This window comes from Salpingoeca rosetta (assembly GCF_000188695.1).
Source record: "Salpingoeca rosetta unplaced genomic scaffold supercont1.6, whole genome shotgun sequence".
Taxonomy (NCBI): domain Eukaryota; class Choanoflagellata; order Craspedida; family Salpingoecidae; genus Salpingoeca; species Salpingoeca rosetta.
In genome coordinates, this window is record NW_004754928.1 from 1,010,072 (window position 1) to 1,021,465 (window position 11,394).

Consider the following 11,394-nt stretch of genomic DNA (forward strand, 5'->3'; position numbering starts at 1 on the left):
AAAAGAAGCAAACTATGTCTGCTTATAATTCCCTCTCGTCCGCGATCTGCAGTGTCTTATTACATCCGACTTAATATAGAATTCTATGTCTATCCCTACCATGTCGCACTCAGCTATGTCGCTCACTATGCGTCGATATGATCAGAATCAGAAATCATCTATCTCATCTCTAGAACTACAAACACATACCCTATATGTTAGTTATATTTACAGACGTAAATTGTGATTAGATGACTTTATATTGTTAAAAAAAAAAAAAAAAAAAAAAAAGTAGTAACAGAAACACATACTTCACCTAATATATTTCCAGCTGTGATTCTGCCGTATCTACTGTGCGTGTATGTGTGTGTGTGTGTGTGTGTGTGTGTGTGTGTGTGTGTGTGTGAGGATGGGAGACGATCAAGTGCACAGTGGTGGAAGTGATGATGATTTCGGGGATGATCAATAACATTGAGGGCAATCAAGAATCGAGCATGTGTGCGTAAGCTGGTCACTTCCAGCTCAGCAGTCATGGTCACGGTCACATTCGCAGCATTGCATGTCATTGCATGGTGTGCACTGTGAGCACCTCATAAGGGCGGCCGAGCGTGTTTGCGTACACGTTGATGTGTGGCATGCGAATCTGTGTGTATGTGTGTTGTGTGTTGTGTGTGCAAAGGTGAGGGGAAAGGTGGAGATGGAGCGAGGTATGGGCAAGAAAGGGGACAAGAAGAAGGTGTTAGAATGTCAGAGTGACACGGCACAGATGCAACCAGCGAGCAGAAGTGATGTGAGTTGCACCACACGAGCGAACAAACAGCAACAAGAGCATCCACCAATCACCACCACATTCACCACCAATCACAGCCCCTCTCCCCCTTTAACTTCTAATAAGAGTACGCACGTCGATGTGGTCGAGGGCGGATCTGAGCGCGTCCACAGCCGGCTGCATCAGTCGCGTGTGGAACGCACCGCTCACAGCCAGGTACTGCACCTGGTAAGACAGTGGTGGTGGTGGTGATGTGCGTGTGTGTGTGTGAGGTGTGTGTGTGTGTGTGTGAGGGTGTGTGAGGGCGTGTGAGGGTGTGCGAGTATTAGTGGGTAACGTGAGAGTGTGTGCGAGAGAGGAACACACACATACACACACATACACACACATACACACACACACGTACACACACGTACATGTACACACATGCCTCAAGTCGACACGATTACCTTCATTGCCTTTGATTCGATGCGAAAGCGCACCATCTCCACCGCTTCCTCATCGCCTGTCGCGCGGGAGAGAAATTGGAAGGGAGAAAACGAAGTGCATGAGCGGTTGCGTCGCACACGCAGTGTACACGTGCACACACAGGCAAGCACAGACACAGACACATACACACACGTACCTGAGATGACGCGAATGCCTGGGCTGAGAAAGTTGCTGATCTCGGCCGTCTGTGTCATCCACACATGTACACGCACACATGTGAGGGGATGCCAACTCGCCATGGTCGCAGTTGAGCCACCAAATACACACAGACACACAGACACACAGACACACAGACACACACACAGACAGACAGACACAGACAGACAGACACAGACACACACACACAGACACACACACAGACACACACACACACACATACACGCACACCTGTCGTGTGGCTGCTGCGACCTCCTCGCAGGCGGCGGCGAGGGTGGCGTCATCTACGCCAATGACAGACAGCATCGTGCCCTGCAGCAAAGGGGAACCAGCGGACCAGTGGTGAGCAGTCCAGCACGCGCACGTGTGCAGCACACGCTTTGACGTGTGTGCAGATACACTCAAAAGGTGACAAGCAGGTGACAAGCAGGTGACATTTGTACAAACAGCCACCCACAAACAGACATGCACAGACAGACACAGACAGAAGCCCCGACACACACACACACACAACAAACACACACAACAATTACACACACAGACACACACACGCACCCAACAAACACACACACACACGCACCCAACAAACACACACACACACACACACACACAGACACACCCTGCACACACCTTGTTCTGCTTTGATGCCTCTAGCATCATCTCGCCACGGATCTTGACAATCTTGAGCGCGTCCTCAAAGGTGATGGCGCCGCCCGCCACGAGCGCCGTGTACTCGCCGAGCGACAGCCCCGCCGCAGCCGTGCACCGCTTCACGGCGTCCGGGTCATCAAGCCGCAGTCGCTCCAGCGCAGCCAGCCTGTGTGTGTGTGTGTGTATGTGTATGTGTATGTGTATGTGTATGTGTATGTGTATGTGTATGTGTGTGTGTTTGTGTTGAGAAAGTGTGTGTGTATTTGTGTTGAGAAAGGTGACTGGAAGGGCTGCACAACATAAACACGTTTGCATTCACGCGTGTGCGTACGTGCTGTCAAGAGCCTCCTGGCTGTCTCCCATCACAATCTGCACGTGGTCATGCGGCGCGTCGGAACACACAAAGAGAGTGGGGTGGGGTGCGCGGGGGTTGCGCATGGTCAAGACACAACGCATGTGATTGAAGCAAAGCTCGCACAACAACGCAGCAGCCACGGCACTAACACTCCCACCCACCCACAGCAGTCACGCACCTCTCCCCAAGCCCACCCCCCACACGCACACACTCACACACCTTTTGGATGTCGTAGCCGAGGACGTCCTTGGCCTTGGCGTACATGACTTGGACTGCCGGAATGTCCAGCTCCTTCTTGGTCATGCCCACCTTCTGCGCACCCTGGCCCGGGAACACAAAGGCGGTCGGAGTCGCGTCTGCCTGCTCAATCCCAGGCATGCGCCGTGGCGTCGTCGTCAGCATGCTGCGTGTTCTTGGCAAGAGATGCGGTGCCCGTCGTCGTTGCTCTGATAATGCTCGATGGAAATGAACAACTCGCCGCTGCTGCTGCTGCTGCTGCCCAGGCACGCCGCCACCACCCTTGCTTCTCAACCCACTGTTCACACTGCTACTGCTGGTCCTGCTAATACGACGACCACAACGGCAAGTACTGCCACTTATCGAGAAGAAGGTGCGCTGCTGGCGCGCAAAGGCTATCAGAGACCCATTGTTCAGCCCAAGTCGAACAGCGGCCTTTGTTCCGCTCAACACGCAGCGTCGCATCGTCATCTTCATCGTTGTTGTTGCGCCACTGAACAAGCGCTGCAATTTGTGGTGACGGTTATTGGAGATGGGGCCGGTCGATGATGACGCTTGTGAGTTTGGCGCAGTTGTGACAATGACACATGGCTGGCGCTGGAACTGACACAAGAGCACGCGGAAGGCGCGAGAACCCCCCCCCCACACACACACTTATGTAAGAGGAAGATGGCGTGTCACACATGACGGTTACACATAGCGTTGACAGGCACACATCGCCGAGATACCGACGTCGGTTTTAGTGGTGTGTCATATCACAGTTACACATGGCTGGCGCTTGAACTGACTCTTTCACACAAGCGCACTTGCAAGGCGCAAGAACCTTTTGCCCACGCCCGCTGTCCTTTGCGACAAGAAGCTCATCATCCCCACCAAATGGATGCCATTTTCCCGTTCCCCTCCACATCAACGGCAACACATCCTCGTTTTCCTTGTGCTACCTGTTACCCTTATCAAGTAAGTCAGCCAGCATGACGACATACATCTTCGTTCACGGCTTTCAAGGGTCCCTTGAATCTACCTTCTGTCGCCTGCCGCAAAGCCTCGCTACCACAGTTGCTGACGCTCGATGCGAAGCCGTCGAGTACGGAGACCTAACTTCTTCCAACATCATGACTGCGGTAGCCGATCTCGTGAACAAAGTGGACGCGTCGGTTCAAGCTGGCCAGCGCGTTGTCATCGTTGCCCACTCATTCGGCGGCATCGTGACGGGATTGGCCCTACAGCAACACACAGAGCTCATGCACCAGGTGGATCGGATCATCCTGTATGACTCTCCCATTGGTGGAGTGAATGCGGTGAATCTGCTGCAATCCTCGGTGCGGTCACTCTATCATTATGCGCGGCAACAACCTGTGCTCGCAGTCGCGGGCCTGCTCACCTTGACGGCAGCTGTTATCGGACTGAAACGGAAGATCCAGCGCTTCATTTCTGCACACGTGGATGGCATTCGCATGCTAACTGGTGGCGATGAACAGGTCAGCCTCCACCAACTTCGCGACGCCCTTGCGGACTATGCCGAGACACAGCACTTGCACATCGTGAATGTGCAGCCCCCTGAAAGGAGCCTGCACTGGCTGCGACCTTACCACGTTCCAAACAGTGAGACCGTGTTCTTCCCCTCTGATCAGCCGGCAACATTCGTTCACGCCATTGATGTCCACACCCAAATGTTTATCGAAGAGCATCTCGAGTGGCATGTGCAGTTGCTGCGCTGACATCGGCTCATGCCTGTCCTATCGACCGTTGCACACACACTTGCTGTGTGAAGTACATTACATATTGTGTTATGTGACATTACCCATCATTAAACGAACATCTGAACCACCAAGTCATGGCCTCACACTTGTCGTTTAATGCACAACACAAACCAACCAAAGATGAGAGAGAGAGAGAGAGCGAGCAGAGGGGCTCAAAACTAGACGATCGAGAGAGAGAGAGAGAGAGAAAGGTCGCGAGACGAGGAGCGACGAGAGCAGATGCAAGCAGGATGGGAGAACGGACGCACACCTTCATCAGATGGACACATCACATCCTCATCACACCCCACTCACAACAACCTCAGGCCGCCACCGCACCGCCAAGCGAGGAAGAAATGCTCGTGATGGTGGTGGTGGAGAGCGCTGTGGGGCTTACTCGTAGACCCAGGACTCGGTGACCTGCTGCCAGTCGTTAAGCTCCTCGGGGGTGAACCAGAGGGCAATCTCCTTCTCGGCGCTCTCGACGGCGTCGGAACCGTGGCAGATGTTGCGGCCAACCTCGACGCAGAAGTCGCCGCGGATGGTGCCGGGGGCAGAGTCGTAGGGGCGGGTCTCACCGAGGAGCTTGCGGCCAAAGTAGACGGCATCCGTGCCCTCCCAGACCTGCAATGACAAGTTGTTTTGTGAGTGAACATGATGGGGATGTGTGTGTGTGTGTGTGTGGGGGGGGGGGGGGGGAAGAAGCGCAAGCATCGGTGTGCAAGCATCGGTGACAGGAAAACAACTTGTTTGGGTTGCGTGTTTGGGTGGTTGTATAACAAGTGGTTGTGTAATGAGGGGTCATACGACAACTTGTGTGCAGGAGCAATGCGCACGCTGTAACGCACCATGCAGCAGACAGGGCCGGAGGCCATGTACTTGACGAGGGAAGGGAAGAACTTCTTGCCCTTGAGGTCGGCGTAGTGCTCCTCAAGAAGCTCGGTGGAGGCCTGCAATACGATAAGGTGGAAGAGAACAAGGTGGGTGAGGTGGCGGGGTGGGGGGAGAGTGAGGGAACACACCACGTGGCGACCACAAACACACGCACAGGCACACACACACCCACGCAAACCATACGGTGTCAACGCTGCACACCACCAAACACCCACAAAACACACCCACACCCACACGCATCAAACGCACCGTCTTGAGCTTGAGAGCGACGAGCTTGAAGCCCTTCTGCTCAAAGCGCTTGATGATCTCGCCAACGAGACCACGCTGGACGCCGTCAGGCTTGATCATGATGTAGGTGCGCTCGCGAGGCATGGTTGCTTGTTTGAAGGTAGGAGAAGAGGAGGAGGGTTTCTGTGTGGAGGAGCGCGGTGTTTGTTGCGTGGGCGTGGGCACAACCAAAGACCAGAGACGCGAGGCAGCCGCGACAAGAGTGAGGAACATGATAAGGAAGAAATAAAACAGAGAGGCAAGAAGCTGGGCGATGAGAGAAGAGCAGATGGAAGGGAAAGGGAAGGGAGAGGGGGAGAGGGTTGAAGAGGGGGGAAGAGGGTGAAGGGGGAAGAGGGAAGGAGTGAGGAGAACAACACAGTACGCGACGCGAGACACGAGGACACGAGACACGACGCCCAACAAACACCAAGGAAGAAACCGCGGAGAGGGAGAGGACGATGTCGTGAGACAGGAAGAAGAAGAAGAGGCAGCAAGAAGAGGAAAGGTGGAAGAACGGAAGGCGGAAGGAAGGAAGCAAGGAAAGCGAGTACACACAGAAGCACAGACTGCGATCAGCTCAGCCCAATCACCATCGATACGTATCAGGCAAGAAGGCAGCACCAGCACACGCATACACACTTACGTTGGTTGACGATTGCGTGAGGGGGAAATGGCCTGTAATGGATGGCATCAAGGTGTGCGTGTGTGTGTTTGGTGGTGGGAACGCACTTTGACGTGGCCGTTTTGAGGGGTTCGTATCCACCGCACGTCAAATTTGACAGGTCAGGGTTTGAGTGGTTGGCGCGCCAAAAGTTTGAAGCGCGGTGTGGTGGTGTTGATGGTGGTGTTGATGGTGGTGTTGATGGTGTGGGCGCTTCCAGTGCAGTAGTGTGTGCAGTGTGCGCTTCCATGCTCACCATGCTCACCATGCTCGTCATGCTCACCGTGCTCGTCGTGCTCGCCTGTGCTCGCTCATGAGCCGCTCACAACATGTTGTATGAACTGCAACAACATACGACATGAACAGAGACCGATTGATTGATTGATTGATTGATTGATTGACGAAGCGGAGGAGCCACGACAGCCATCATGGATGACGGCGGCTTGAACTTTGCCATCAAGGCAGTACAAGATGACACCGTCGTCTCGCTCATGTCACGGTGCGTGTGTGTGTAGTTGTGTGTGAGTGTGTAGTTGTGTATACGTGATGGTTGGACACTTTTCTCTGCCTCCGTCTGCCTCCGTCTGCCTCTCCCTGTCTCTCTCCCTCTGCGTCGTGAACATCGCACTCACACGTACATGTGTGTGTGTGTGTGTGTTTGTGTGTTGGGCGCCATGCTCTTCCTGCTGCTCTTGTGTATCCCTTTCCCAAAGTGTGCGGCCGGCGGTGGATGGAGAAGGAGGCGGCGTGGGCTGCAAGTTCTATTGTCGCCTGCGCCTGCCGCTGCCCGAGTATCTGGTGCTCTTTGGCGTGCCCAGCACCAAAGGCACCACACCCTCCAGCCACGTGGGCCTGGCCATGTCCCTCCAGTTGTCCTCTGCGGCCGCGCCCGTCGACTTGGGCGCCATCAATGACACCGTCCCCTTTACATCCCTCATCGACCTCAGGTGTGCGTGAGTGGGTGGGTGGGTGTCGAGAGTGACAGCGGTTGTGGTGGTTGGTGGTGGTGGGAGTGGAGGGTGGGAGTGGAGGGAGGGAGTGGCAATGAACGAGCCAGGGACAGCAAACAACCATGGCGCACGCGCTTTACTGCAGACACACACACACACTCTCAACTCACACACTCACACTCACACACATACACACACACACACTCACACACTCACAGGTCTGTGCTGAAGGACCGGCAGGATGACATGAAAGAGCTGCAGGAGATGGGCTTGTCGTGCAAGCTGGTGCTGGATGGCACAGTGGATGGAGCCATGGGCGATGACGAGCCCGCGTCCCCGGCATCGCAGCCGCTCACGCAGTGCGTCTGGACCACCATCAGCACCCCGCCAGAACAGAAATACGCGATGGTGCGTGAACACGTGCGCGTGCGTTGTGTGTGTCTGTGTGTCTGTGTGTCTGTGTGCGTGTGTGTGTGCGTGTGTGTGTGTGTGTGTCTGTCTGTCTGTCTGTCTGTCTGCGTGTGCAGTGATTGTGACCACTATCACAAATGCGCCACCCCCCCTCTCACACACACACACACACACACACAAACACACACACACACACTGACTCTCTGCATGTGCTGCCCACACTTGTGCAGATGCCGCCTGTCACCGAGACGCCGGATGCCAAACCACGTTCAGCCACGTCAGTTCACAGCAATATGTACTCGTATCAATGCCACCTGGGTGCATGCCCCATCTCTTCATTTGCTCCTTTGTGCCCCTCACACACACACACACACATACACACTTACACAACTGTAGAGGTGCCCAGCGCCCCATGAAGAAGAACCGCAAGCGAAACGCCAACGACGACAACGACGACACCGACGACAACGGCAACGATGATGATGATGACAATGACAACACCGCTCATGATGCTGTGGAAGAGCACGACAAACGCGATAGCGGCTGCCATACACTCGCTAGTGCAGATCACAGCGACAGTATGCTGTCGGGTGCGTGCGCTGACGTCACGCGTGATGGCGACGACGACAAGGGGATGCCTGCAGGCACGGATGATAGTGACACTGCATCGACGAGCGCATCACAGGCCACTCCCACCTCAAAACGCGCCAAGCGGTCAGCAGCAACACCGCGGGGGAAGACGCGCAGCACACGCGCATCCCCAAAACAACAGCAACACCAGCAACAGCAACAGCAACAGAGCGATGACGAGATCACCCCGACGAACAGCAGCAGTGGAAGCAGCAGTAACAACAGCAGCAGCAGTAACAGCAGCAGCAGCAGTAACAGCAGCAGCAGCAGTAACAACAGCAGCAGCAGTAACAGCAGCAGCAGCAGTAACAGCAGCAGCAGTAACAGCAGCAGCAGTAACAGCAGCAGCACAGCGAGAACGGCACGGCGCGTGCGTGGACGAGGAGGAAGAAGTGGCGGCGATGACAGCGCGACGCAATCGCAGACGCCGGTGGCAGTGGACGAAGACCTGGAGGGTGCGTTGGTCTTTGGTGCTGCCTTCTTTGTTGCAGTGTGAGTGTGTGTGTGTGGGGCGGGTGGGGGTGGGGATGAAGGTGGATGACTTGTTTGTGGAATTGTAAGGGTGATGTTTTTCACGCACACACACACACACACACACACACACACATACCCGCCCCACGAACAGGAGCGCGCCCGTCTGCGCGCTGGGGCCACACGATGTGCAGCGCGGGCGATGATGCCGTGTTTCTGTTTGGTGGACAGGGATTCGAACAGCTGTGCAAGGACGCATTCTGGATGTTTGATGGCGGTGAGTGGGGATGTTGTTGTTGTTGTTGTTGATTGTTGTTGTTGCTGTTGTTGTTGTTGTTGTTGTTGTTGTTGTTGTTGTTGTTGTTGTTGTTGTTGTTGTTGTTGTTGTTGTTGCTGTTGTTGTTGTAGATGTTGTTGTTGTTGTAGATGTTGTTGTTGTCGTGCGTGCACACACACACGCGCTCACTCTCTTCTTTCCTCCACTCCACTCGCGCCACAATCTCACGTGCCTGCGTCCCTTCTTATCACTGCTTGTATCCTTGTTGTTGTTGTTGTTGTTGTTGTTGTTGTTGTTGTTGTTGTTGTTGTTGTTGTCGTGCATGCACGCACGCACGCACACACACACGCTCACTCTCTTCTTTTCCTCCACTCCACTCGCGCCACAATCTCACGTGCCTGCAACCCTTCTCACTGCTCGTATCCTCGTTGTTGCTGTTGTTGTTTCAGAGCGCTGGGTGCAGCCAGAGACGAGCGGATCGTCGCCGGGCGCCAGAATGGGCCACTCGTGTGTCTACGACCCGGTGCGAAGCCGTGTTGTGTGTGGTGACTCTCAAGGCATTCACTCGACGACCTTCATCGCTTTTCATTACGCTTTATGCCGTTGTCCACGGGATCCCACCTCTCCTTCACGTCGTTCTCACCACAATCCCTTTCCATCACACACACACACACACACACACACACACACACACACACACACACACACACACACACACACACACACACACGCCCCATGCGGGCAGGAGTGCGAGCGGCTGATTCTGTTTGGCGGCGCCAAGTACCGCCGGTTCTTCAAGGACGTGCAGTGCTACGACATCAAGACACAGGAGTGGTCGTGCCTCAAGGTGACTGCTGCTGCTGTAGGGTGATGAGGGGTGACAATGGTGTTGGTGGTGGTGGTGGTGCAAGGTTGAAGCATTGAGGTTCATTCGAAAGGATGAGTGCATCACTGCTCACACGTTACGCTCGCGCTTGTCGTCGAACACAGCCTAACGCGTGCAACCCCACGCATGCAACACACCACACCACACCACGCTTCCTCGGCTGTTCAGGTGCAAGGCGGCAAGGCGCCGGCGCTGTCGTACCACAGCTGCGTGCTGTTCCATAATCAGCTGATGATCTTTGGCGGGAACTATCCAAACCCAGACCCCATCCCCGACGGCTGCAGCGCACAGCTCTACTGCTTTGACCTCGGTCAGTGTGTGTGTGTGCGTGCGTATGCGTGTGTGCGTGCGTGCGTATGTGTGCGTGTGTGTGTGTGTGTGTGTGTGTGTGTGTGTGTGTGTGTGAGTGAGTGTGTGTGTGTTTGTGTGTGGAAAAGGTCTGCATCTTACGTGGCCTTCGCGTGAACTATGACCACCACCTCATCATGGCCCACTGACTGCCTCCTCACATCCATTGTACTCATTCATTGCACTGCGTTGCGTTGCGCCGCAACAGAGAAGCGGCTTTGGTGCAAACCGATCCTCGTCGGCGACATCCCGCCAGCACGATCAGGGTACACGCGAACTGTGCTGTCGCTGCCGCCAAGCTCATGAGCAATTGCACAATCTCTTGTTCTTCTCTGTTTCTTCATGTGCTCGAAACGTCCCTTCCATCCATCAACACACATCCAACTCACCATCCTCATTCCCCCCGCACACCATCACCAACACCACCACGTCCGCCCCCCCCCCCCCAATTTGCTGCTGCAGCCACTCTGCGACGGTCGTGGACGGCGAACTCATCATCTTCGGTGCGGCCACAATGAACATCGTTGATGCGTGATGATGGGTGGTGGGTGTTGCTGACTGGCTTCGTTGAGCGTTACGCGCCTTGATCAGCCTTGATTCGCTTGTCCTCACACGCACAACATAACCTAACACAACACACCGCTGCCATAGGCGGGTGGGATGCGCCCGAGTGCTACAATGACGTCTACAAACTCGACCTGACCCTCATGGAATTCAGCAAACTCAACGTCGCCGGCACCCCGCCCCCGCCCAGGTGCAGAAATGCTGCGTGTTGTGTGTTGTGTGTGTGTGTGTGTGTGTGCGTTTGCGTTTGCGTGTGTGTGTGTGTGTGTATGTGTGTGTGTGTGTGTGTGTGTGTGTGTTGTTGTTGTTGTTGTTAGTGTGTGTGCGTGTGCGGGTGTGAGTGTGTGCGTTTGCGCGTGGTACTCTGTTGACATGGCTGTAGAGTCTTGCACGTCGCTTTGATCTCCATCATCCTCATGAGCACCACCTCCCCTCCACCCTTCGCATTCAACGGTAATCAGGACGTGGCACATTGCGTTCCACGCCGTGTACAAGAGCCATGACGCCGTCTTCATCCACGGCGGTTACAACGGCGACGAGGTGATGGTGATAGTGGTGGTGGTGATGGTGATGACTGCTGTGATGGTGGTGGTGGTGGTGGTGGTGGTGATGGTGATGATGATGATGATGATGATGATGATGGTGGTGGTGGTGGTG

The 11,394-nt window shown here is 54.9% G+C and overlaps 4 protein-coding genes across 4 annotated transcripts in view; 2 read left to right on the top strand and 2 right to left on the bottom strand.

Annotated features, from left to right (window-relative positions):
* Positions 1–541: 541 nt before the first annotated feature.
* Positions 542–2,801, bottom strand: PTSG_02782 (uncharacterized protein; the record flags this gene model as incomplete). Its single annotated transcript, XM_004996228.1, has 8 exons — positions 542–622; positions 884–973; positions 1,198–1,253; positions 1,374–1,422; positions 1,625–1,705; positions 2,024–2,210; positions 2,376–2,413; positions 2,619–2,801. The coding sequence occupies 8 exons, from the start codon at positions 2,799–2,801 to the stop codon at positions 542–544; spliced, it is 765 nt and encodes a 254-aa protein (XP_004996285.1).
* An 806-nt stretch (positions 2,802–3,607) lies between these two features.
* Positions 3,608–4,354, top strand: PTSG_02783 (uncharacterized protein; the record flags this gene model as incomplete). The annotated part of the gene is made up of 2 exons (XM_004996229.1): positions 3,608–3,955; positions 4,115–4,354. 2 exons carry the CDS (start codon positions 3,608–3,610, stop codon positions 4,352–4,354), a joined length of 588 nt encoding a protein of 195 aa, XP_004996286.1.
* Positions 4,355–4,471: 117 nt separating this feature from the next.
* Positions 4,472–6,228, bottom strand: PTSG_02784 (nucleoside diphosphate kinase 2). Its single transcript, XM_004996230.1, has 4 exons — positions 6,183–6,228; positions 5,519–5,680; positions 5,224–5,325; positions 4,472–4,999 (listed from the first exon to the last, which is right to left on the bottom strand). The coding sequence occupies exons 2-4, from the start codon at positions 5,639–5,641 to the stop codon at positions 4,769–4,771; spliced, it is 456 nt and encodes a 151-aa protein (XP_004996287.1). The 5' UTR covers positions 5,642–5,680; positions 6,183–6,228; the 3' UTR covers positions 4,472–4,768.
* A 400-nt stretch (positions 6,229–6,628) lies between these two features.
* PTSG_02785 (uncharacterized protein) overlaps positions 6,629–11,394 on the top strand; it is a gene marked incomplete at both ends in the record, with an annotated part of 9,413 nt that continues 4,647 nt past the window's right edge. The window contains 13 exons of the mRNA XM_004996231.1: positions 6,629–6,693; positions 6,914–7,147; positions 7,369–7,558; positions 7,792–7,838; positions 7,958–8,646; positions 8,817–8,939; positions 9,389–9,462; positions 9,685–9,786; positions 9,994–10,135; positions 10,382–10,439; positions 10,636–10,676; positions 10,825–10,927; positions 11,199–11,277. Coding sequence (XP_004996288.1) covers positions 6,629–6,693; positions 6,914–7,147; positions 7,369–7,558; positions 7,792–7,838; positions 7,958–8,646; positions 8,817–8,939; positions 9,389–9,462; positions 9,685–9,786; positions 9,994–10,135; positions 10,382–10,439; positions 10,636–10,676; positions 10,825–10,927; positions 11,199–11,277 — 1,947 coding nt within the window. The remainder of the gene's footprint in view (positions 6,694–6,913; positions 7,148–7,368; positions 7,559–7,791; positions 7,839–7,957; positions 8,647–8,816; positions 8,940–9,388; positions 9,463–9,684; positions 9,787–9,993; positions 10,136–10,381; positions 10,440–10,635; positions 10,677–10,824; positions 10,928–11,198; positions 11,278–11,394) is intronic.

Coding starts and splice junctions, on each gene's coding strand:
- PTSG_02784 (XM_004996230.1), bottom strand. CDS start 5,641: ATGCCTCGCGAGCGCACCTACATCATGATCAAGCCTGACGGCGTCCAG. Junction 5,326..5,518: donor TCGCTCTCAAGCTCAAGACG/GTGCGTTTGATG, acceptor ATCGTATTGCAG/GCCTCCACCGAGCTTCTTGA. Junction 5,000..5,223: donor CCGGCCCTGTCTGCTGCATG/GTGCGTTACAGC, acceptor TTGTCATTGCAG/GTCTGGGAGGGCACGGATGC.